Source organism: Hemiscyllium ocellatum, chromosome 3 (genome assembly GCF_020745735.1).
Source record: "Hemiscyllium ocellatum isolate sHemOce1 chromosome 3, sHemOce1.pat.X.cur, whole genome shotgun sequence".
In the NCBI taxonomy this organism is placed as follows: Eukaryota; Metazoa; Chordata; class Chondrichthyes; order Orectolobiformes; family Hemiscylliidae; genus Hemiscyllium; species Hemiscyllium ocellatum.
This window is the reverse complement of record NC_083403.1, coordinates 75,951,169-75,978,486: the sequence shown is the minus strand read 5'-3', so window position 1 is coordinate 75,978,486 and position 27,318 is coordinate 75,951,169. Positions and strand designations below refer to the sequence as shown.

At 38.4% G+C, this 27,318-nt stretch overlaps 1 protein-coding gene across 4 annotated transcripts; it reads right to left on the bottom strand.

Moving 5' to 3' along the window:
- Positions 1-2,916: 2,916 nt before the first annotated feature.
- Positions 2,917-13,399, bottom strand: rnf146 (ring finger protein 146). Of its 4 annotated transcripts, XM_060821215.1 has the most exons (4): positions 13,297-13,313; positions 12,793-12,963; positions 8,016-8,119; positions 2,918-4,786 (listed from the first exon to the last, which is right to left on the bottom strand). In XM_060821215.1, the coding sequence occupies exon 4, from the start codon at positions 4,783-4,785 to the stop codon at positions 3,703-3,705; it is 1,083 nt and encodes a 360-aa protein (XP_060677198.1). In that variant the 5' UTR covers position 4,786; positions 8,016-8,119; positions 12,793-12,963; positions 13,297-13,313; the 3' UTR covers positions 2,918-3,702. The 4 variants fall into 4 exon arrangements, with proteins under 4 accessions (XP_060677197.1, XP_060677198.1, XP_060677199.1 ...); XM_060821214.1 differs by having other exon boundaries at positions 2,917-4,786; positions 8,012-8,119; positions 12,793-13,383; XM_060821216.1 differs by lacking the exon at positions 12,793-12,963 and having other exon boundaries at positions 13,297-13,399.
- Positions 13,400-27,318: the final 13,919 nt, after the last annotated feature.

Sequence of the window (27,318 nt, the reverse complement as noted above, 5' to 3'; positions counted from 1 at the left end):
ATCATGGAGTAAATTCAATTTCCATAGCAATAAATCAGTACTAGTAATATGTCTATTATTTATAATTGTCTTCTAGCTTCAAGTTGAAGTTCTCATTGACAAATGGAATAAAATACATAACCTACACTCCATTAAGTCACATACATTTGGAAAAAATTTGAATATGCAGATGCAGTCCCAATTTTTGTTTTTGCATATTTGAGCATGAGAATCTCATCCCACATTTGTAGGAGTAGGTCCAGCCAATTTGGATTCCCTGAAACAGCTGTTAACATTTAAGTTGTAGATACAAAAATTACCTCTTAATCTTAAAGAATTATATCACTTGGATATTGAGAAGGTTTGACAGGGTAGAAGCTGAAAATATTTTCTCCTAGCACTAGATGTCCAAAGATATTTTTCAGTCACTTGAACTGAAATATGGAAGCTTCCTCAGCAGAAGGGTTATGAATCTATTGACCACAAAGAATGAGTACTTAAACTTTGAATATATTCAATAACTGATTTCAGTATATTTTGGGCACTAATGGAATGTGGAAACATTAATGTACTGATCATATTTACTCAGGCAAGTGTCTTAAAATACTAAATTTTAGTAATGCTTTTCTTTAATTTTTAGGACAATTAATAAACTAGTTTGCCATGGCTGTTTAGAAATTTAATTTCTTTAGAAAAGTTTCCATTGTACATTTATCAGGAATGAATGAACAAGATATGGTTCTTTCTCCTAAAAGGAGAGAATGAGATTTTTTTTTACAATTATGAAGGGGTTTTGCAGGACAGAGATGGTAAAGGAAGGAAGAGTGACTACAGCTAAGGGCCATAATATTGTCACCAATTAAATCCAACTTGGAATTCAAGAGAAACATCTTTGCAAGAGTGGTTTGAAATTGGAACTCTACCATATGAAATTCAAGTGAATACTTTGATATATTTAAAGGAGAATTAGATAAACAGTGCAGAAAAGAACAGGTTATACTGATGGTATTAGATGAAGAGTGGAAATAGGACCTGATGGAACATGTACTCCTTTATTGTGCCCGTGTAAGTACTGTTTTACTATAAATTTACAATTTTCAAATGAACTTAGTGCCTTCACTTGCAAACACAATCATAGTATATGCAAGATAACTGCAAAGATCCTATACATGATTTTATTAATGACTTAGAAAACAGGTTAGAAGATCAGCCATCCAAAGTTGCTGAACACAATTTGGTGGGACAGCAGATAATGTAAATGACAACATAAAATTGCAAAGGAATATTGACACTTTGAGAAGCAAACTGACAGATGGACTTCAAAAGTATGAAGTTATCCATTCTGGGTTTTAAAAAAGGACAAATCAGCATATCTTCTAGATGCTATGAAGTTAAGTGCATGGATCTTTGAAATGCCAAAAACAAATGAAGACAATAATCAAGAAAGCTCTAGAGGACAGGAGTACGAGAAGTCAAAGTCAAAACGGTGGTTACACCCCAGTTGGATTACAGTCATGGATAACTTTTTGATAAGCACAGTATTAAAGGGATATATACCTAAGGAAGGTTTGGACCACAGATCAGCAAAGGTATAATAGGCTCAAGGGACTGAATGGCCATTCACGTTCCTATATCAGACAATAAACTGGTATCTTAATCCTTTCAGGCATTCCTGTGGTATTAAGTGAAAGTTTGTGTGAATTGCACATGTACTGAAACTTCAATGATCTGTGCAAGTTACACCAATATCAGGCACATCATACCAAAGCAAAACTGACGGAATGGAATCTCCTAAAACCTTATGAATTACTATAACAAAAAACACTGCAGTACACTCAACATTCAAAATAACTCACTTATTAATTTGGGAATTATCCTAATGTCTTCACTCAGGAACGAGAAAATATTTAGATACATGTACTCATCAGCACTTTGAGTCAACTACCTGATACATCTGAAAGAAACGCAAGACCATTAGTGAGCAGAAAGAATTGCATTGCCACGTTAATTCTAAAAGAATCTTTGCTCCAAATGATGTTAATGTTTAAAGTTTTTCTGTTAATATGCCATGTGATTTCAAAGTCTGCATGTGTTCATTCAGCAATGATTTGGTACAGTTTTCATGGTCGTGTTTTACACACACACAAAATACTGTTTAGGAGGAGTTTGGTTCAAGTTTCTATTAAAGTCTGAAATTCAAAAATACAAATTTAGAATCCAACGTTACCATCGTGGTTAGCTTATAATTGGCACATCCTGTCCTATGACAATTGAAACATGCAGGTAGAAACTTCTAACTATTTTTAAAACTTTATTTACAATGTGGACACTGGTGAGGCCAATAATTGTTGCTTCATCTCTAACTGCCCTCAAGAAAGCAGTGCTGAATCATTTTCTTGAACTGCTGGAGTTTACAACTGTAGTTTCAATACAACCAAGTAGCAAGAAAAGGGCACTCAAATCAGTCGCATTATTGTGGGTCAGGAAGCACATGGAGCAGGTAAAGTGGTAAGATTTCCTTGCCTTGAAGGCATCAATTAACTAGATCCTTTTTACAACAGTAATGCTGGTTTACTTAATTAATTGAATATAAATTCTCAATTTGTGGTGCATTAGTAGGCTGAAACACAAGTTAGTTGCATTCAAAGTAGTATATACAGGAAGATTTGGAATGACAATTTCTTGTTCCAGATTGACATGAATATGGAATTGTTCATGACACTTACATTTTCAAGGCTAAACCCAAAATATATCAAAGTATTAGACTACAGGATGGAGAATACACCATTTACAAAAAAAACTGATTAGCTCAAAGACTTAAGTTTAGTACTTGCATTTTAAGAAAATGTGACTATTTAACATTTTTAAAGCTTTGTAACAAAACAACTTATTGGGAATTCTGAGCAGTCACAAATTTCAAAAACTGATCTTTGCTCAAATTACATTAGTTTGTTGAACAGAAGTCAGGTTATCCATTATTGCTAATCTCACTGTCAGAAGTTGGCTTTTGTAAATAATTGGTTTGCAATGCAGAGAACCAATGTGACAACAAATTTTAACAAAATGTTTAAGCTTTATTTTGACCATTGCTATAGTCAGAATAATGTAAATTTAAAGTTAACTAATTGTTTTTGCTAGTCTAACACTTCACTGAATGTCAACTATGTAGGCAATGTTACTTGTACAGCTATTACCAGCCTCAATTACAATGATACAATAGGGTGATGTACTTAATAAAAAGGGAGAAAAGGAAAACAATGATTCTTAATTTGGCTTTACAAAGCAAAAGGTCTAGTCAAACACTTGCCAGACAGAACCAGATAATTCTACATGGATGTAATTTTTAAAAAAAATCACAAAAGGCATCTGTACAATACCAAGGAGAATGAAAAGCCTTCAGCACAATTGGTGCTTGCAAGGAGTTCAGATTTCACATTTTATAACATGCACAAAGGGTGAGTCATTCTGAAATTCAACACTAAAATATTTTAAAACAATGAAAATAATGTTAATATAACTACAATAAATATCGTGCAATTCCTACATTAAAGAAACTTACAAATTGCAAAAATGGCAATCACGCCAAAATGAAGTAAAGCAATTAAAAGTTAGTTCTAGCTTTAATTGAGTGCAATTCTGGTTGAGAAATTCTATATTCCTCAGTTGCCCTTAAATCTTGCAAGCGTTAACATTTGTTCCTTTTAGAAGTGAGAACTGTCAGATCTAGACCTCTGTTACAGTGCATTGTCCATCAGGTTGCTGCTCCCTGCCTCTGATGCTGCTGCTCGGCCCTTCTGCTGGAGATGGCTCCTCTCCTGGTATCTCATTATTCAGATAAGCAAGTCTTTGCCTGTTGTGGTTGGACATTGGAGACTCATGATGCTGACTGGTGTTCTCATCCTCTGTATCAGAACTTGTTGCAGACTCAGTGTTATCATAAGACATACTAGCTGCATGCTGTGCAGTTGAAACTCTACTTACAGAAGCTACATATTGCTCTTCGCCTTCTCCTCTATGACTCCTGGTCAAGTTTTGGCCACTTATTTGCAACTGTGCAAGGGAGTTCACAAGCAATATATTTGCATCTGGTGAAGGAGTTATTGGACTTACTGGCTGATCAACTAATGAAGTTGCAGGTCTAACTGTGGGCCTCAGAATGGGAGCAGAAGGTTGTATGGACACAGATCCAGCATTAGCAAGACTAACTGCTCCATCTGCTGAATTATCTCTTTCTGAAGTTAATCCACTAGAATCGCAGTCTAAACGAAGACCCGCCACTCCCTTCTTGGGAATATCTGCTATGTCTCGTTTCATCTTTCTGCGCCGACCATGCTCATTACGTCTAAACTGAATCATGTTCTCCAGGTCCGCAACATACAAATATCCAGCTATGAGCATTTCAATTGTCTTTTTGCCTTTCAAATGAGCATCTTCCAGCTCTATACTTGTGCGTTCATCGTATTGCCACCAGCCATTTGTGCCTTCATAGTACCAAGCATACTCCCCATTTCCTCGGCTTGCTGCTTTGAGCTCTTCAGGGGACAGTAAAGCTGGTTTGTCTAGAAACTCCTCAGGAATTTCCTGACGACACAGTGCACACCGTCTGCTTTGCCAAGATGCTCCTTTCACACACAAGAAACAAAAGATATGTTTGCATGGCAGTTTAACAGGATGAACACAAGTCTGAAGACAGATAGCACATTCCGGTACAGTCAGAGAAGGTGCTATGTTTGAGCAAGACTCATTTAACTTCCTTCCTCCTGGAATCATGTTTGATGCATGATCGACATCCCCACAGCCAGCCATTCTAAGAAGGAGAATAAAGATTTTGTATCAGCAATGTTAATATAAAACAAACACAGAAGGGAAAGGGCTTCCTCTGTTACCTAAGTCAAAAAGTGCATACAGTACTCCAAACATTTTGCAGAAAGTCTTGCCAAAACTAGAGAAGGCACTAATCAGACCATAGGAGGAGTAGTGAAAACAGTTTTGGGCCCCTTATCTAAGGAAAGATGTAATGGTATTGGAGGCAGTTTAAAGAAGGTTCACTAGGTTAATCCCAGGTATGGTGGGATGGTCTTAAAGGGAGAGGTTGAGCAGATCAGACTTGTACTCATTGCCACTCATATTTCTAAATTCCAATGTTATTGAAATATAGATTTTTTTTAGGAACTTGACAGGGTACATGTTGCCACCACCTCAGAGGGCTGTAGAGGCTATTAAATATTTCCAATTCCAGACTGAAGAATGTCACATTTAAAGTTTAAGTACATTTTCACTAGTATTCCCAATAGCAGTCTCATACTCTTTGCATTTCAGCTACAGATGTTGTAGCTTTCATACGAAGGCTTTGGGAACAAGACATTGAAGCTTGTTTCCATACTTTAGCTTGCTGCATAGCAGTAATAGTATTGCTATAATAGTACATTTACTTTTGTGGTAAACAGGTCTCTCATCTTGCAAACCTCAAGTTTCAAATAGTTCCTTCCATCCTATTGGTCCTGTGAACTTCACTTCCAATACAGTTCATAAAGATGCAAGCTAAAATTGGTCAGTAAATTGTGTGTCAACAGGACTCAAATAAAAAAAATCTAAAACATACTCTATAGTCTTCTAAGGCATGTCGATGTGAGCATTCCAATCCATGACTTTTAAAAGAATCTTATTGTTACTGAGTATAGAGGTGATAGTTTATTGGTAGATAGTTGCATTAGCTACAACTTGTTTCAAGCTTCAGTTGTCTGGGGATTACAGCCCAGTTTCAGATGCAGTCCTGCATCTTTTTAAATCTTAACATTTGAGCACAGAGACTGGATCAATTATTTATTTACTAAAAATATTTTTTGATCAAGAAAAATAGGAAAAGTTGCTTTAAAAATAATATTTATAATATTCAGGAATGATCGCCAGTTCATATATACCTAAATCACTGTATTATTTTGCTTTTAACAAAACCTTTACTAAAATGAAAAAGACAAGCTGGCAATTCATCAAGGAGTTCTTTTTGAGTTTAACTGTCTTAACAATGAGAGCACACACTGAAAATTCCAGCAAACTGCACATCTTTTTTACTAAAATGCATTCATTGGATATGGACTTTGTTGATTGGGCCAATATTTACTGTGGAGAAAGTGAGGACTGCAGATGCTGGAGATCAGAATCAAAAAGAGTGGTGCTGGAGAAGTACAGACTGTCTGGTAGCATCCGAGGAACAGCACAGTCAACGTTTCAAGCATATGCTCTTCATCAGGAATGTTCCTGATGAAAAGCTTAGGCTAAAACGTTGACTCTGCTGCTCCTCAGATGCTACTTGACCAACTGTGCTTTTCCAGCACCACACGTTTTGACCCCCATTATTTATTGCTATCTCTATTTATTTTCAAGAAAGTGGTAATGAGTTGCTTTCTTCAACTGCTGCACTATATGTAGGTAGAGCCACATTGCTATTGTGGAGACAGTTCCAAGATTTTGACCCAACAGTGAAGGAACGGTCGCCAAGTCAGTGTGGAGGGGAACTTGCAGGTAGTGGTGTTTCCATATATCTGCTGTCTTTGACCTTTGGGATGGTAGTGGTCATGGTTTCAGAAGGTGCTGTTTATGTAACTTCTGAACTTTTGCAGTGCATCTTCAGTGTTGTTGAAACTGCACTCATCCAGGGCAAGTAGGGACTATTTAATCACAATCCTATTTGTACCTTGTAGAAGGTGGATTAATTTGGGGAGTTAAGGACCAAGATACTTACTGCAAGAGTCCTAGCCTCCAACCTGTTCTTCCTCCATAGCATTTATATGGCTAGTCCTGTTCAGTTCCTGGTCAATGATAATGTCAATAGTTTTCCATCCATCATTTTAAATGGTCAGAGGTTTATGTATATTGAAAAGCAAAATTTATTACTTGGTGCATGAGATCCATGAGGCTATTACCAGGGATGAAAGAATTTCTCATCGAAGTTTTCATTAAACATAGGTCAAAATTCTTTCAGCAAAAAGAAATCGATTAAAATATATACAATATTGACCATCTCGCATTGCATTCATAACATACATTGTAGTCCCAAAATTATGCTTTGGGATCCCAGGTACAATTTTGTATCAGTTCATCAGAAACTATTCTCTTTGTTACATTAACTGAGACAGTGCCTATATTAAAATAAATAAGTAAATTCCACCAATAGAATGGTAGAAGTGGAGTTTGGATGAATGCATTGGGTATTACGCAGGTATCCACAACAATTTTTGTATCTAGAATTTCTTTCAGGGAATAAGTATTTTTAAAATAATATTCAATATTCTTCATTCTAATGTTTCTTTTGGAAAACTCAATTTAAATCTCTTTCTCATAACTTCTGCATTAAAGACAATTTTGTAACGACTTAAAGATGACTCAGCAAATTAATTGAACGCATTATGTATATAAAAAGGACAAAAATTACTCATGTTACACTGAATGAAGAAATTCAAGAACGAGTTGGGTTTTTCAATGAAGGAAGCAATCAAGCGTTATGACAGGTAGACTACAGCACTACCCTCCTTGCTGGATGTAATAATTTATGCTTCAATATTATAGATCCTTGCACTTCATCACAGAACACAGGAGATCATTCAGCCCAGTGCGTCAATGCTGGCTCTCTGGACAACTTTTTGTTTTCAAACATCGACCTAATCCCCTTTGAGAAGTCTCAATTGACCTTGCCTTCACCACACTCTTAGGTACTCAAGATCCTAACCACTTGGTGGTTGAAAAGGTTTGTCCTTATATGATTGCTTCTTTTACCTATTATCTTAGATTTGTGTGCACTGGTTTTCAAGTTTCAAGTGGGAACAACTTCTCCAAAGTCTACATTGTTTAAGACCCTTATGATTTTGAATCTTTTTATAAAATCTCCTCTCCAAGGAGGATGACCTCAACCTTTCTAATCTTTCAACATAACTAAAGTTCCCCAACCCTAACAGAATATTTACTACCACATTCAAAGATTAATTTGCCATACCAGTGGGAACAGAATTCAATGTACAAAAATATTTAAACATACTAACAGAACTGTGGATCCAGTTTCAGATTCTTGCTGCAAGTTCCCGCAGAGATCAATGGCATCAAAGATGTTGCTAAACCTCCCCAAACTTCTGACTCCACGGACTCTCTAAATATGAAAAAAAGGCAAGTTAGAAGAAAATCATAATTTAATGTAACAAGATATTTACAGACTATTTTGTTATTATACACCTGGAACAGATAGTTGCTATGACGATTGACTTCATCATTAACTCAAAAAAAAGTGCAAAAGAACTTGATTATAAAAGGAGAAACCTATTGAGAAAAAAGGCACTTTGGCTAAGGTGCTGTAACTTACATATGGTTAAAAGTTCTAGTTTTCATCACATCAAATTCCAATTGCCATCGCTCTGTCCTCTCTAATTTCTAGTCATTTCCATCATATATACCCAAACACAGGCATTTATAACGAAGACCATAACCAAGGAAGATTGCTCAGAGTTCAGACTGAGGGAAAAAAATACACCAACACTTCTCATCTTTTTCATTGAATCCATGTACATCCTAAACTCCTCTCTATCATTTCACAGTCCTATTACCACATCCCTAGCTCCCCCCCCCCCCCCCCAATCTTCATGGCCACTATCAATCCCTTCTTGTCATTTTCTTACCTTTGGCACCCACTTGGGCCTTCAGCTGCTCATGGGGATTTGCTCTTTCAACCTGTCTATTTTCTTTGGCCCCTTCAATAACCTTTTTTAAAATTCACCTCTTTGACTAAAAGTCTTCAGCTTCTCTGGTTAATCATCTGGCTTTTCTTCACACCTGTGAAGCCCCTTTCATAACTTTTGATGTTTTTAATATATAACGCAGGTAAATAAACAATAAAACTATAAAAGGTAATATAACTTCTCATTAAAAGGGAACTGAATGCTTTAAGTCACTTAGCATTTTAGGTCTAATTTAGTTAACATACAACAAGTATATTAGAATTGGTTCTAGATTCTAGCCCAATGTATCAAGAGTCACATTGGTCAGTATCTCATACATTTTATTAAGGCTGGAGTTATAACATGCAATTCTGCCTTTAGCGTGCTATTATTAGGGACAACCTGAAAGAAAGGTTGTACACGAATCCTGTTTTATATAAAATTAACTCTGTCATCACGTTCTGATCACTCAGTTACATTAGTTTACTACTTTACATACATATAATTTTTCAATTGACATTTCTTAAAACCTAAAAGCCAAGATTTCTCCAGTCTTTCCTCATCATTCACTCAGTCCTCCATTACTATGAATGAGCCTTGCAGCTCTTCTCTAAGTATTCTGGCATCTGAAGTTCTTTATGCCTCAGTGACCAAGTATATGTAGTATTCAAAGTATGATCTGCTCAGTCTAATAGACAGTTCAAGCATGGCATCCTCTGCCTTTTAAGCTATTGTTTTGGCAGTGTAATTCAGTAATGTATTAGCATTTTCTGTAGAAAGAACTCTCAGTGCCACGTTTCAGTAATCTTTATTCATGTTCTCAATACTTTCTTCAGACGTTTACACGTCAGAAATTGCTATCGACACAAAGTATCGGCAAACCATAAAGGTGAACAATTAATCTATTTATCTTCGAAGCAAGCATCATAAATATTAGACAAAAACAACACCAGGTTAAATAGGTGTTGTTCACACTGGAAAATGATTGGATTGTGGTGTGCTCCAGCAGTCAGTGCTCTTCCTTATTTATTCTCCATATTTAAGGTGTATACAGACCTAGAACATGGGTAACAAATTCAAAAAATGTACTGAGGGCAGAAAAAGAGAAAGTTTGACAATCAATGAGGAGTACTGAAAACAACTTCAGAAAAACAGTAGAATTATCAGATAGGTAAGGATAATGTAGGTAAATGTGACATTTTAGAGGAAGAACAAGTAGAGGTAGCTCCGCGTTCCCAGGAAACTTTTCACAAGCCAAAAATGGCATAAAGCGAAGCTGCATGATTCATATGGGAACAGTATTGCTGTTTTTCGTAAAAGCAAAAATCCTCTTCGGATTCTCGAAAACAGGTACTAATGTAGATCTTTCGTAAAAGCAAAATTGCATAAAGTGACTTTTCGAAAAGCAGGGGATACCTGTAAAGGACGAAAAGACAACCAAAGAGCTGCATGACCAAGAGTTCAAATTGAACAGGTTACAGGGATCAGGTACTTAACCTCGCCAGCCATATAAATACTATCAAAAAGAGACGAGAGGCTGGGAATTCAGCACCGACTCTCCAAATGCAATCTACAAGGCACTAGTCTGGAATGTGATGGAATACTCTACACTTATTTGGAAATGTACACCTGTAAAATCACTTAAGAAGCTCAATACCACCCAGAACAAAGCAGTTTTCTTGATCTGCAGCTGATTAACCATGTAAAACATTTATTCCCTCCACTATGACTGAACCGAACAACAATGGTTTGTACCCTCTAAAATCTGTAAGCTTGACATCCTCGAAGGAAAAGGACAACAGACACAATGCAAACACTATTTGTAAGGCTCCCTAAGCAAAGCTACAAAATCATGCAAGAGGACATATCCTTCAAAATATAGGCAGAATATAGTAATTATGATATATCATTAATTCACAAGGCACTGAATGAAACATACAAAATGTAAGACTAATGTAAATTTACTGTGAACACAAAATCAGCCTGTGGAATCTATACCATGATGTCCTTCAAAGGAAATCAATGCTTGGAAACAAATCTCAGTGCTGCCAATTCAGGAAAATATCTCAATATAAATGCAAATCCATTACATGCAATGTTGCAACCAAAAACATGGTTATCTAGTCACATTTCCTTTTATGCCTACAGTCACAAGAAAAAATGCTTATACTTGAAGGAACGTCCTTACAGGATTTCAAAGAAAAATAATTATTTTGTTTTGATAATTTTTGGTGTGACCTCTACAGATGGAAACAAGAACAATCAAATGATGTGTGGAAGAAAATAACCAGTAGTGGCACACCATCATTTGTTCACACAACTCTCTGTAAGAAATATACCTGATCCTGCATCTAGTAAAAAGAATTAAACAGGCAAATCCCCATTAGGGAGGGAATAATTAACAATTCATATATTTATATCTTTAATTATAAATCTTATATCTAGTACATCAGGTTTCCCATGTGCTTTATTTGGATAATATGTAGAAATATTTAATGATGGGTTCAGATTGCAATTCTCAACATAGCAACAAGTTGCACTTATAGCATCACAAAGTGCTCAACTATATTATAAACCTCCCAAGACTAACCAGCACTGCAGGATCATCTTCAGTATATGGCCAAAAACATATTTTTAAAAAAAAATCCACTAAGTCATCCAAATTAACTTAATTTTAACATTTTGATCTTAAATTTTTTCTTTGTTCTTTTGGAGCCCTGATTTAAGAATTTCAGAACTAGTTTGCTCACACTCCCTTTGGACATTTTGCAACCCAATTTTAGCCTACTACTGCCATAATCTTTTGTTCCCTCTGCCCATCACCAGAAAATACAAATCTGAGCAGTTCATTCCCAACAATAGCATGTACTCTGCAAAGAAAAATAATTAGAAAAAGACAAAAAAAAACAAGAGGAGAACAATGAGAATAAAAACAGAACAAAGATCAAGATTAAAATAAAATCTAAAATTTAATCTCGTGCGTTTTGTCCTCTATTTTTACAGCTATGGTCAGATATATGCTTGTTGCTGTGCCTTCCACACTCCTGCTTACTGCTTTCCCATTTTCTTTGGCAGCCTTAAGTGCCGGCTTGCGTGTGGCAAGGTACATGCACATCAAACCACAAAGGGAACATGATCTTTACTATTTTTCCATTATTTCTGCAAAATGAACACTGCAGGGGGTAAAGAAATGCCTTGTTAGTTTGTAACATTTAGTATTCAAAAATTCTGCAAGGAAAAATCCAGAAACCTTTTTTTCAATTATGTACTGTACTTCTCCCACGTGCACAAAAAAGTTTTAAACATCAATTTGCAACATTTCTTTATAACAGCAGATTTCTGTGGCTTACAACAACCACTTCAAGGTCCTAATAAGCCACACCACTTTTAAATGCCATTTAGGGCCGGAAGGAGTTTCAATTGGGACATCTTGGGATGGGGAAAAAAAAGTTTTGTTCCACCTGAATGGCAGATTCCCAGTCAGAAAACTCCCACTTCAGATGTTGGGCTCTAAAGGTCCTTAATTAGGAGTGATCTGAGCAGGTGGGAACATACTGCAGAGTTTACATTACAGCATTTTGAGGAGAAACTATATTTAGCTCCACAAAAAAGGGCTGGCAAGTGACAATCTCAATCAAGTATGAAGTTTGGTTTAATCTCAAAACATTTTATGCTCCTAAAAACCTTGCTTTTAATCAAAAAGGATTAATACATTTTCAACATAATTCTTGTCTAATGCACATCTTGTTTTCCAGTTAAACAAATAGAGGGAAGGAGAAAAAAAGCAGATTTCAAATTTTTCACCCCAGTCCTTCAGTCAAGCTCTATTGACTTTGTGGACTCATGCTGTAAAAATACTACACAACGAGAACTTTTTTTTCCCAGGAAAGACATGTACATAGCAACAAAATCGAAATTCGTGCAAGGCCCAAAGTGGGAGCTGAAAATAGTAGTAACGAGCAAGCAGTCATCGAGCTTGAGTTTGAAAGCCTGCAGATACACAGGACCAAACAGGCCTGCAGGGAACAGAACGGAGATTTCATTTTATTCCTGTGAAGTTATTCACAATAATAAAAACAAGAATGCAAATTAATGGGGAAAGTTTACTCACCAACAACCATAGCCCCTCAACGAAAAAAAATCTAGAGTTTCATAAATAAACCTGACGAGGACAACGAAATACATTTGCAGAATACGGACATTTTTTTTACTAAGCCGAAACACATGCTTATTATTTTTGGTTGAAGAAGATCCGACGACGAAACCAAGGCGAACCGCTGGTCTGTGACAGTAAGAGGAAAAGTGCAAGGTTGGGGGGAAAGCTTTCAGTGGAGAGATGGGATTGCACAGGGAAGGGAGACGGTCTCTCCGCAAACAGCAGCCCGGTTGCCCACGCGCTCCAAACGGGAACTTTGTACCGCCGTTCGAGTGGAACGCGGGGCCCGAGCGACACAATCAGCACCGAACGCAGCCGTCACCATAGCGCCCGAGCGAGGCCGATTGTTCCTTTGTCAGGCAACAAACACACGGGGTTCGGAGGCCAATGTCTGGGGGTTCCAGGTCACCAAAGGGTTCCTGACTTTACCCGCCTAACCGCTGTCACCAAAACACTCACCAAAACGGCAGGGGGGCGGAGGGGGTAAAAAACACAAAAACAAATACAGCTTCTCAGGCCCCAGCTTAGCTCAGCGCCTCCACCGCCGTCACCGCGCACCTCAGCACGCGCAACGTCCAAACGTCAACTCAACGGAGCGTGCTGACGCCAGGCCGTGCAGTCACCCAAAGGAGCAGCTGCCCCAGGCACCTGGAGGTGGGGCTGGGGGGTGGGGCCCTACTGTCAATTGGCTGCACAGCTGGATCCTGGCCATAGCCGTGTCGTAGGTCTTATTTTGGAAGGCAAATCACGAAACTCAAATTTGCTCGAGTTTTGTTTTTGATGAGAGTAACCTTGTTCATGCCGCTAACGTGGACTTCCAAGGCATTTTTTTTTACTTGATAAGATGTGGCACCGGATTTGTGAGCAAAGTTATAGTGAGCTCGTAATAAAAGTGACACTAACAATATGGACACATGATTGGCTATGAGACAAAAACATGTCTTGGCCAATGGTCTCCTGAGAGTTTGGTGGAGCAAGTAATAATCGGTGAATTCATCAGGGAATTAGACTGTAATTTGCAAGAATTAATATGTTGGGTTATCTGGAAAGGCAGGAAAATGGTACTAAGTGCTCATTCAATGAGATAGTGCCTCTTTTTGTTTTTGCATTGAATAATTCTGAAGTTCTGTTGTAGCCTCTGGTACTCAATCTTTCCATGGAAGCAAACAGTTTTGGAAGGGTGCAGAAAAGATCGATAAGGATGTTGATGGGATTGGAGGGTTTGAGCGATAGGGACAGGCTGAATAAACTGGGGCTAGTTTCCCTGGAGTACATGAGATTGAGGCGCTGACCTTATAGAGGTTTATAAAATTGTGAGGGTCACAGATAGAGTGAACAGCCAAATTCTTTTTCCCAGGGCAGGGGAGTCCAAGACTAGAGGGCTTGGATTTAAGGTAAGAAGGGAAAAATGGAAAGGGCACTGAAGAGGCAACTTTTTTTTACAAAGGTGATATGTGTATGGAATGAGCTTCTAGAGAAAGTTTTGGAGGCTTGTGCAATTCCAACGTTTAAAAGACATCTGGATAGTTATATGAATAGGAAGGGTTTAGAGGGATATGGGCCAAATGCTGACTAATGGAGCTAGATTAATTTAGGATACCTGATTAGCATGGACAAGTTGCATTAAAGTGTCTGTTTCTATGCTGTACAATATGATGGGTTTCTGGTTTCTATAATAAAAGCATATGCTAGAAATCTGAAACAAACAAAAAATGCTGGAGAAACTCAGCAGGTCTGGCAGCATCTGTGGAGGAAGACACAGAGTACGATTTCAAATCTGATATGAATGATATTTATTGTCACATTTATTTGGGAAAATACAGTGAAAAGTTTTGTTGCTACAGACTGGATTACAAAATGAGTGAAAAGAAATTACTTAAATAGAACTTCATCTTCTGTTCAATTGGTAGAAAAATAAGAAATAATATTCAACTTTAAAGTCGACTTTGTCACACTTGGCTCTGGTTTTCATATTGTCTCCAGGGTTTTTATAAGGTGTTCCAGTCTCCAGGCCGCAAGGAGTCCTCATTCCGGGTTCACCCATTGCTTCTCACAGTCCTCCAACTGTGGCCTAATCAATGAACAGCTCCAACATTACCTCCCTGTTTTCATAATTTATGTTACAAATGTATTGAATTGTCACACAAAGCTAGCCATATTGTTGTGTTTGAATTTTTTTTGTCTCAAAAATATACTTAATTTATAAAATAACTTTCCATGTATACGTCGTCACAAATACTGTTCAATTTGTACAGTAGCATACCAAGGAAACAAAAACACAGAACATAGAAAAATACAGCACAGAACAGGCCCTATTGCCCACGATGTTGTGCCGAGATTTAATCTTAATGTCAAATACAGTAACTTAACCTATGCACCCCTCAATTCACTGCTATCCATGCGCATGTCCAGCAGTCACTTAAATGTCCCCAATGATTCTGCTTCCACCACTGCAGCTGGCAATGCATTCCATGCATTCACAACTCTCTGCGCAGAGAACCTACCTCTGACGTCTCCTTTATACCTTCCTTCTGATATTTTCAAACTGTGACTCCTCGTACCAGTCAATCCTGCTCTGGGGAAAAGTCTCTGGCGTTTTATTCTATCTATTCCTCTCATTATTTTGTACACCTCGATCAGGTCTCCTCTCTTCCTCCTTCTCTCCAGAGAGAAAAGTCTGAGCTTATGCAACCTTTCTTCATAAGGCAAGCCCTCCAGTCCAGGCAGCAAACTCCAAACCTTGGAGTTTGATTTTATCCAACAACCAGAGCCATCTCTTACTTGAACCAGACTGTATCTAAATGCATTTAAAGAACCAGGATACTTGGGTAGGATCTCTTTGGCAAATGTTTGTTCATCCAGAACCAGGAGTCCATGTCCATTCTGATTTCAGCAGATGAACCCGTTGGTGTCAGGGTCCTCCATCAGGACCCACAGTTCGCTGAAAAATGCCTGTACAGGTACCGACTGCATCATCCTCACAGCAGGCAGGTGCTGCCCTTGTGACTGCAGGGAGTTTCTCCCTAGTTACTCAACCAGGACCCCTCATAAATTTGAATATGTCCATTGGATCATAGCTTTTATGTATGATGCTTCCTCACTTCTCCCTGCTTCCTGAAAATTGTGACTTTACATGATGACTAATTAATCATGGATCTTGGGTTCCTGTGGGAATCACAGTTAAACTCATTTCCATTAAAGCACTCTGCACCCATAGCTAAAATAACTATGAAAGTAAAATACATCACAAAAATATAAAAAAAACAATATGAAACATCACTATAAATAAATGTATTATAGGGGTCCCTGATTTACAAACATTCAACTTATGAATGTGATCCCGTCCAGAGGTGCAAAGACCCAACATATGAAAATTTCCAGGACTGACAACGTTAAAAATCACACAACTGCAGGTTATAGTCAAACAGACCTATTTGGAAGCACTAGCTTTCCAGGCGCTGCCTTTTCATCAGGTAGTTGTGGAACATGACCATATGACACAGACTTTAGTTTAACAATTTCGTTAAAAATCATACAACACCAGGTTATAGTCATAAATCTAAATCAAATCTAAATCTGTTTAAGAACTATAACCTGGTGTTGTGTAAGTTTTAACTAAACTTGTTTAATATATCATTACAGCTCCATGACACTGTAACCCTTTTGCTATAAATTCTGTGTCGTATGCTCACATTCCATAACCACCTGATGAAGGGGCAGTGTCTCGAAAGCCAGTGCTTCCAAATAAGCTGTTAGACTATATCCTGGTGTTGTGTGATTTTTAACTTTGTCCACCCCAGTCCAACACCGGCTCCTTCAAATCATTTACTTACAGCAACTGCTTTACATGGTCCTGCATTATGTTTTGACTTTTGTACAAATTGACTTGCAAGTGGATCCCGGAACGACCTAAGGAGTGCTGCTTTTGGATTCACCAAGAGCCATCTAGTGGCAGATTTTGGTTGGTGTAGATAGTTGATGAAATCCCAGCGCTATTCGCACCAATCAGATTCTGCCACTAGATGGAACCAAGGACTCCAGTGCCTATTCAGAATACAGTATCAAACTCTGGATCGGGCACATTCACATCATCTAAAAATGGAGACCAAAACTGCAAACAGACGTGGTGTCACTAGTACCCTGTATAAATGAAACATAATATAAGTACTTTTCTGTTATAATAAAGAATAGCATTCCATCAGCCTTCGTTTTATTTGCTGTACCTCTATAATCAGTGTTAGGTTAAGGGGTAAATGTAGGGGTATGGGTGGGTTGCGCTTCGGCGGGTCAGTGTGGACTTGTTGGGCCGAAGGGCCTGTTTACACACTGTAAGTAATCTAATCTAATCTAATTTTTGTAAGTGGTACACTGGAAAACTTAAAACTTAAAACTGAAGTCTGCAGTTGCTCTCCATTTAAGTAATACTCTGCATGTTTATTATTCTTGCCAAGGTAACATTTCCCCACATTATATTCCATCTGCCAGATTTTTGTCCACACGCTTAACCTGTGTAAAATTGCTTTGCATCCTTTTTTTTGTTTTCAGAACATACTTTCCAGCCTATTTTTGTGTCTTCCACAAATTTAGTTACAACACCTTTGATTCTCTCATCTAAGTCATTGAAATAAATTGTAAAAAGCTATGGCCCAGTTCAAATCTTTGGGAGATTTCAGTAATCACAACCTGCCAATCAGAAAAAGACCATATTGTGCACACCCTCTGTTTTTGACCAGCCACCCAATCCTCTTTCCATGCTAATATGTTAGTTTCTGTACCATGGGTTTCTACTATATGGAAGACCTCTATGTAGCACCTTGTTGAATACTTTCTCGAAATCAAAATACATGTCAATGGGTTCCCCACATCCATAGTGCACATGATTTCTTCAAAGAAGTCCCAAGGAGGTTGTTATAATTGCTTTCCATTTCACAAAATAATGCTCCTTCCAATTACCATGATTTTTTTAAAGTGGCCAACAATAAGTTCCTTAATAGGATTGTGAAGAAGGGTCACTGGTCCAGAAACATTAGCTCTGCTTTCTCTCCACAGATGTTGCCAGATCTGCTGAGTTTTCCTATCAATTTCTGTTTTTGATCCTGATTTCCAGCATCTGCAGTTCTTTTCTTTGATATATTCCTTCGGATCAATTCTAACAGATTCCATATGAAAAACAAGTTAACTAACCTATAGCTTCCTGCTTTTTACCTCCTATTCTTCTTAAGTAAAGGAGTTATATTTGTTCCTGCCAGTTTGATGGAATTTTCTAGTATCTTGTGGAATTTGGAAAGTCAACACCAATGCATTTATTACCTTCTGTGATAGAAAGCAGAGTTAATGTTTCAAGTCCAGTGACTCTTCAGAACTGATTGTAGCGAAGAAAAGGTGGTATAAATGCTGAGAAAGGGTGGTAGGAGGGGGAAGAATAAACATTAGGTGGAGATAGAGCCCAGAGAGAGATAGAGAGAAAAGCAACTGGCAGACAGGGGAATGGGTAATGGTCAGCCTGGAAGAATCAGTGGCTGCTAATGGGGACCATTAATAGCTGAAAGCTGGTTGGTTGTGGTAGCAGCCTATGTGATGACAAGTGTGTGTGGGTTGGGGGAAGAACATGGATGAAGGTGCTCAGGCCCTCCAAATATTGAACTCGATATTGGGCCCTGAAGGTTGTATGGTTCCCAAGTGGAAAATGAGATGATGCGATCTCTCGTTCCAGCTACGTCATTGGTATCAATGTGCACCATCACAATTGATCCTCCCCATCCCATTGTGAGGTTTTCTGCATTCAAATGGGCAGGTATACAGCTATCTGGACTCACAGTGAGTGAAAATAGTGTTAATTCTCTCATACTGTCCCTTATTACTCTACGTTCATTTTTACTTCCCCCACTTAAATGGGTTCATGTACACTGTTACTTTTGTTAGTTAACTCATCCACCCTGCAGCTCCCTGTCTAAGCCAAATAAGCTGGAAAACTTCATATGTAATGGACAATTATGAAGTCTGAGATTCCTGCACTCCCACCCTCTGGTTCCCTTTCCTGCCTCATTTGTCATCACATTCTCCTGCCCCTGACCACTGACAAAATCAGAAGACAGCATCCTCAGAACTGTGGCCTCCTCCTGGAATATAGTGACCAGGTCACTTATACTCCCTGATGTGCTGCAGTCTCTGAAGTTTACCTACCAGCTCAATAATGCGGAGCTGAAAATCCTCAAGCTGATGTGTGCGCCCTGGATCACACTGGCATCTAGAAACTTTCACAACCTGCAATCGCAGCACAATATCTGTTTTGTCATCTCTTTAATCTGTTTTAATTAACTACTCAGTTATTTTATCCAATTATTTGCAGTTTGCTAAAGTTACAACCTGTTCCTAAAACTTTAAATCAATGGGAATAGATTCTAACGATTTCACAGGTTCTCATCAGAAAGCTAGCTGCTTCCTCATCCAAACACCTACCTATTTCAATAGATTTTTCACTCCTTTCTTCCTCTCAATAACTCCATCCACTGAAGTGAATTGAGTAAGTGAACCATACTCTTTTTAAACTAGCTGCTTCTTTTCTCTCGGCTTTGTATTTAATAAGATGCCTCTAGCTATTGTCTTTTTTCTTTGTAAATAGTTTTATTAGAAACTTTTTCAAATCTTTTACAGAACATCTATATACCAAAAAGAACAACACAAAAATACAGAAAGATAAAGGCAGTACAATGTCATATCACAACACTATTAGTAATGAACTACCTACTATTCTACCAGAATAAATGTATCTACTTAAATGAAACTACAAACAAATTAAATAAAAATTAAATTAAACAGCATTCAAATTAGCTTAAATTAAATTATATCACATTACTTTATTCTATTTCATTCACTATACCTCCACTGAGGCTCCTGTCATTGTACCCGTATTTTTTTCCCCCAGCCTCCCCCTCCCAGGGCCCCATGGGCATCCAGACCGATTCCCACAGCTATACCACGGCCCTAATTAATTTTGCTGATATGTCTGCATCAATATAATTTAGAAAGGGCCGCCATGTCTTATAAAACTGCTCCATTTTGTGGTGCACCATATTTGTGAGGATGTCTTGGGGGAAATGCTCCTTCACCAGCCTACACCACCCTATAAGACCTGGGGTTTTCCAATGTTCAATTCATTAAAATGTTCTTCCTCGCATAATGGGTAAGAATGTTGCACATTGTCTTCCTGTGTTCCCTCAGAGAGAGCAAATTTGGCAATCCCAGAAGAAGAAACACCTGATCCACATTAATTTCAATCCCCAGGATGTCCTTTAGATCCCTTACTATAGCATTCCAGTATCTCTGGGTCTTACAACATGACCAGTAGTAGTGTGTGAGAGTGCCTATATTAATATTACATTTGGGATATCCTGGTGACGCTCCTCTCTTGAACTTAGCTAACCTCGCTGGCAGTATATGAGCCCTGTGTAAAATCTTCAATTGCATGGCCTGCACTTTGTTACATATTGAAATTGTGGCGAGAAATCAGAATTAACATTTTGGGTCAAATCACCCTTCCTCAGAACTCAGAAAATATGGACCACACAAAAGCAGATGGGATTAGTTTAGAATGGCATCATGATTGACACAGCGATGGAGGGCTGAAGGGTCTGTTCCTGTGCTGTACTGTTCTATGTTCTATGATACAAGACCATGTGCCCTCCTCTTGATACAGCTGAGGAACCTGTTGGACTCCAGGTAAAACCCATGAACCTTAACAAATACATGCACAACCCCTCTGCCTGCTGTCTTGCACAAGCTGCAGGTCCATATATGTGTGACAGAGTATCCCTGAGGTTGTAGGAACAGACATGGGCTAATCAAACCCTTGGGCCTGTTCCACCATTCTAGGAGATCATGATGATCTGTGGCTAGCTCCTTTTATCTTGCTTTGGCCAACATCCCTTAATACCGTTGCATAACAAAAAAAATCTATCTAAGGTTTAAGATTAGCAGCTGGAAAGTCTGCTGACCTTTTGGTATAGGCCAATAATTTCAACCTCAGGAAGTTGCTTCAGAAAACCCTGTCGTACGTGTCCACCACACCGTCAAGATGGCTGCACTTAGTATAAAGCTTACTCTATCTATTGTCAAGTGATGTCAAGGAGGCCTCCATGCCTCATCTTAAACAGTTAAGACTCTTAAACATATTTAGAGAATCCTGCATGGGATGTGCGGCAGACAAACATGAATACTTTCAACTGATTTGGTTCCCTTTTTGTGATATTAAGAAAAGAATGTGCGCACTGGACAAATTCTCTATGGTTTAGTGATGTTCCCAGCTTGTACCCCTTTGCATCAGAGCTAGTGTCTGTTTTCACAGACTGTTCCAGCACAGTAATGATAGCTGTCCAGATATATGGAAGATTTCACAAGAAATGTGCTATCCACAAATAAAGATAACCAAATGCTACCTTATTAGCCCTATCCATTCATTGGTAAGGCAATGAAATGATTTTTTAGTTATATTATGCTTTAAAATGACATTTACTCATCAATAGCCTGAGCACTGATCCTCAACTCAGATTCTGACAGAAAGAAGATCAGCTCCAAACATCATTACAACCTTGATTCCGAAATAATTGAAGGAGGTGAATACTAGAAGAGAATTTTAAGTTGCTGTCCTTGATGTTAATGCTGCATTCAATCAATATTGGACCAAACAGCTCTGGTAAAACTGAAGACACTTGTCGGTTGTCCCTCAATTCAAGAATGATATCTGCCATTCAGATGTTAAGTTTCTGTTGGAACCCTGTTGACTTTTCATTACTTTCATTTTATTCTTTTATCAATTTTGAATTATGTCTAATGGACTTTGGGACAGCTTGGCTTAAAAAGAAAAGAACAGACCAGGCAGGCTTCATTCAGTTGTGAGGTCAAGCCTGGAGGTTAGTGCAAGTTGAGTTGTGATTAAAATGTTGTAATAGACACAGCAACCCTCCAGGAAAACCACTGTGTTCAAACAGATAGCAGAAGCTGGTTGTTAAGGAAGTCAGTACCTGGGAGTTGGTGCTGATAAGTCTGAAGGAGACACTACATTCAAACAAATGGCTGTTGTAAAATGGCGACAGAAGCATTGGGGAGAGTGGATTCAGTCGATCAGGACTGAGCCAGAATTAAAGTTATTTTTTCGAACTGTGTTTTCTGAGAGATGGTTCTGGGCTACTGCCGAGACAGCATGAAGGTTTCTAAGCTCCGTGCCTAATCTGAGACACCAGCTTCTGGACACCCAAAGAGAGGAAAGCTATGTTAGACATTTTGCTGCCTTTACCTGGGTGAATTGAGAAGGTGACCCTGATCAGGAAAGTTTAAAAAAAACAGCCAAGGAATCCACAACACCTGTAATAATCCGTCATGAAAGATATCTAAGTAATCTGCCCAGTTTTGTTATTTTCTTTTATTTATCCCTCAACTGTGTTTGTTTGCCTATCTGTCTTTTGTCTGAATGGGGCTGAAAGCAAATATTTCAGGTTTAAATTACGGATGTTAATCAGTTTCCTGTGCTGTTATATTTTCTTTCTGCTAATGTTGGTTGTAGTTAATAAATTGTTAAGTCTTTAGTTTCAGATTCCAAATTGATGTATGGACATTAATTATTCATAAAGTCTGGGCTTGGTTATTCAAAAGTATGGTCAGTAACCACCAAGGTAACTATTTCAGGGTCTTCAACAGACTCATTTAACTATGTGGTGAATACAGAGATAGAAAGGCTGCTTTAGTTCAGCTGTCTCTCTCCATGTCGTAACGCTTCATGTTACTGTAAAGGCTGTTTCTGATCTGCAAATATTTGGACAAATGGGGCAGGACAGTGGAAATGCAGAACTTGTTTCCCTTTTCCTTCTCAGTGGTTGTTTTGTCTCATAGTAAGATACTGGGGACTTGAAACTTGTTACATCTTACATTGCCATCCTGAGCAGTTAGTAGCCAACTCTTTCCATTTAATAAGGCCAATGGTGCTGTGCTTAAGAAGAGCTTCAAAGTGCCTGTGAAAATGTTTCATTGTCCTCCCCAGAGCATTGGCCATTTTAAAATTAATGGAACAAGACTTAACTTTCAGTCAAGTGGTTACAGTGGCCATTTTGCCAAAACTGATTGTACAGAAGTTTTGACTGAATGAGGATGGAGTATCCAAGAATGTGTCAAGAGGGACATTTACATTTGGTCATCAGGCCTCCCATTAAATTCAGAGTATGTGGCAGAGACAGTGATGATGGAATTTCTCAAGTATTTTTACATGTTGCTGCTACTTGGTTCACGTCTCACAATAGGATAGGACTGTGGTGATGACAACTTCTCTGTACACTAGGATTTGACATGTGGAGGTCTTTGATGTGAAACACTCACTGCTGTATTTTGTAGAAGGGCGAACCATTGCAGCTGATTGGATCTCCTCATCTATACTAACCTTTAAAGAGAATGATTATGTAGAAAGTACTGAATATATACCGGAGTCACTCTTTCAACATACATAGAAGGTGGAACAGAGGTAAATTGATATAAGTTTTGTTTGATAAATTCAATGAGAGGCTTGTACACAGAATCAAAGAGATCAAGAATGGCTTGAAAACCAGGTGCAGACAGCATCTAAATACTGACTCAAGCTTGCTTTCCACTGGCTTCCCCTTGTTTTCAGTGTTCAATGTTTGATTCTTTAAACATAACCTTGAGCACTATTACATAGTGCTGGGTTAGAATTCTGGAACACTGTAAATTAAACCACTTTTGAAATATCAACACCACATGGACCATGGAGATGCCAATTGCTCAGCAGCGCCATCTGAAGAGCAATTAAGGACATGCAATAAATATCTGGCTCACCTGCATAGCCTACATGCCATGAATGTGCATAGAAAAATAACTGTACACAATATTTCTAAACAGCTTTATCGAAGGTTAGATATGACTTCAGCATAAGCTTCTACATCTTAATGTGATCCCTCTGGGAACAAACTCTAGTGCTTAGTTTGTATTTTTTTACAAACTTATTAATGTGGCGATTTGGAGATGCCGGTGTTGGACTGGGGTATACAAAATTAAAAATCACACAACACCAGGTTATAATCCAACAAGTTTATTTGGAATCACTTGCTTTCAGAGCGCTGCTCCTTTATCAGGTGATTGTGGAGAATGAAATTGTAAGACACAGAATTTATAGCAAAAGTTTACAATGTGATGTAACTGAAATTATATATTGAAAAAGACCCGGATTGTTTGTTAAGGCTCTCACCTTTTAGACTGACCATGTTAGTTTCAGTTCTTTCATATGTAAATTACAAAACTTTTTAAGAAGTTACATTCTCAAGTGTTGGAATGCATTTAGCAGTTTTATAATGCTTGTTGGCATTGCTTTAGAGCATAGAATATAAGAATTGGCAAGTCATGTTGCAGCTGTATAGAACTTTAGTTCGACCACATTAGAATATTATGTATGGTTCTGGTTGCCACACCACCAGAAGGGCATGGCAGTTTTGGAGATCAGGATATTGTCTGTTAAGAGGGTATTAGCTATGAGGAGAGATTGGATAAACTTGGTTTGTTTTCATTTGAACATCCAAGGATGAGGGGCGAACTGACAGAAGTTTATAAAATTTTGAGAGGCCTGGAGAGAATGGACAGTCAGTGTCGTTTTCCCAGAGTAGAAATATCACTTGCTGGGGATGTGGGTTTAAGATTAAAGGTGGAAAGTTTAAAGGAGATGTGAGAGGTAAGTTTCTTTTTCTTAGAGTGTGTTAAGTGCCTGGAATGCTAGAGGAGCTGGTGGAGGCAAATACAATAGTAATACTTAAGAGATATCTTGACAGGTACATGATTAGGCAAGGAATAGAGGGATACAGATCATGTAGAGACAATAGTTTAGAACTGCATCGTGTTGGCAGTCTTGTGGTTCAAAGGACCTTTTCCTGTTTTGTATTGTTCATTGTAATTTGTTTCCCAAGTGTTTCTTTTTTATCTACAGGCTATTATGTCTAAAACAGCAGGCCAATCTGAAATGTTTCAAATTGGTTTCAGAGACGCATAGAATATAAAAGTAAGGAAGTGATGCTACATCTGTTCAAATCTGTACAGGTCACACGTGGAGTTCAGTTCTCTGCACCTTATTTAAAGAAAGATGTTAAGACCCTGGAGAGGGTGCAAAAGAGATTTGCTCGAATTATATAAGGAATTAGAGATTTTACAGACAAGGAAGGATTAGTGAAATTAGGTTTATTCTTCTTGGAGCAGAAAAGATTAAGAGGTGACCTTACTGAGGTGTTCAAACTTATAAACAGTTTTGACAGGGTAAAAGCAGATATTCTATTTCCATTAATTGATGTGTTTGTAACTAGGAATCAGCACGAGAGCTAGGAGTGAGATGAGGAGAAACTTATTTACTTAGAGAGTTGTTAGGATTTGAAATGGACAGCTTGGGAAAGTGGTGGGAGGAGATTCTATATGTGTTTTCAAAAGAGAGCTAGATATATATTTGCAAGTAATGAAGTTAGAGGGCTATGAAGATCAGGCTGGAGAATGGGACTAGCTAAGTAACACTTTTGGGAACCAGTACAGCCATAATGGGTGAAATGTCCTCCTTCTGTACTGTACAATTCCATAATTAGAACATAGAACATTGAACATTACAGCGAAGTACAGGCCCTTCAGCCCTCAATGTTGCACCAACCTGTGGAACCAATCTGAAGCCCATCTAACCTACACTATTCCATTCTTGTCCATATGCCTATCCAATGACCCTTAAAATGCCCTTAAAATTGGCAAGTCTATAACTGTTGCAGGCAGTGCAATACACACCCCTACTACTCTCTGAGTAAAGAAACTACCTCTGACATCTGTCCTATATCTATCACCCCTCAATTTAAAGCTATGTCCCTTTATGCTAGCCATCGCCATCTGAGGAAATAGGCTCTCACTGTCCAATCTGTCTAACCCTCTGATTATCTTATATGTCTCAATTAAATCACCTCTCAACCTTCTTCTCTCTAACAAAAACAGCCTCAAGTCCCTCAACCTATCCTCCAAGACTTGCCCTCCATACTAGACAACATCCGAGTAAATCACCTCTGAACCCTTTCTAAAGCTTTCACATCCTTCCTATAATGCGGTGACCAGAACTGTACGCAATACTCCAAAGTGGCCACACCAGAGTTTTGTACAACTGCAGTTTGATCTCACAGTTCTGAAACTCAATCTCTCTACCAATAAAAGCTAACATACTGTATACCTTCTTAACAACCCTATCAATCTGGGTTGTAACCTTTAAGGATCTATGTCCCTGGACTCTGAGATCTCTCTGCTCATTTACACTACCAAGAATCTTACCATTAACCCAGTATGCTGCATTCCTGTTGCTCCTTCCAAAGTGAATCACCTCACACTTTTCCACATTAAACTCCATTTGCCCTCTCTTGGCCCATCTCTGCAACTTATTTATGTCTCCCTGTAACCTGCAATGTCCTTCATCACTATTCACAACTCTAACAACCTTATTGTCATCTGCAAATTTACTAACCCATTCTTCTAGGCCCTCATCCAGATCATTTATATAAATGACAAACAGCAGTGGACCCAAAACAGATCCTTATGGTACCCAACTAGTAACTGAACTCCAGGCTGAATATTTCCCATCAACCACTACCCTCTGTCTTCTTTCAGATAGCCAATTTCTGAGCCAAACCGCTAAATCACCCTCAATCCTATGCCTCCGTATTTTGTGCAATAGTCTACTGTGGGGAAACTTATCAAACGCCTTACTGGAATCCATATACACCACATCAACTGCTTTTCCCTCAACCACCTGCTTCGTCAAAGAACTCAGTAAGGTTTGTGAGGCATGACCTACCCTTCACAAAACTGTATTGACTATCCCTAATCAATATATTCGTCTCCAATGATTATAAATCCTATCTCTTATAACCTTTCCAACACTTTACCCACAACTGAAGTAAGGCTCACTGATCTATAATTTCCACGGTGGTCCCTACTCCCGTTCTTGACCAATGTGTCAATATTTGCTATCCTCTAGTCTTGTGGCACTATTCCTGTAGGCAATGACAACATAACGATCAAAGTCAAAGGCTTCGCAATCTCTTCCCTGGCTTCCCAGAGAATCCTAGGTTAAATCCCAGCTGGCCCAGAAGATTTATCTATTTTTACACTTTCTAACACCTCCTCCTTACGCACCTCAATCCCATCTAGCCTAGTAGCCTGTATCTCAGTATTCTCCTCAACAACATTGTCTTTTTTCTGTGTGAATACTGACAAAAAATATTCATTTATCACTTCCCCTATCTCCTTGGACTCCATGCTCGACTTCCCACTACTATCCTTGATTGGCCCTAATCTTAGGCAAACTTGAGGACTGCAGATGCTGGAGATCAGAGTTCTAGATTAGAGTGGTGCTGGAAAAGCGCAGTAGGTCAGGCAGCATCCAAGGAGCAGGAAAATCAAAAATGTAGAACACTTCAC

What these genes read in the sequence shown, in the direction of transcription:
- rnf146 (XM_060821216.1), bottom strand. Translation starts at nt 4,785, where the DNA reads ATGGCTGGCTGTGGGGATGTCGATCATGCATCAAACATGATTCCAGGA.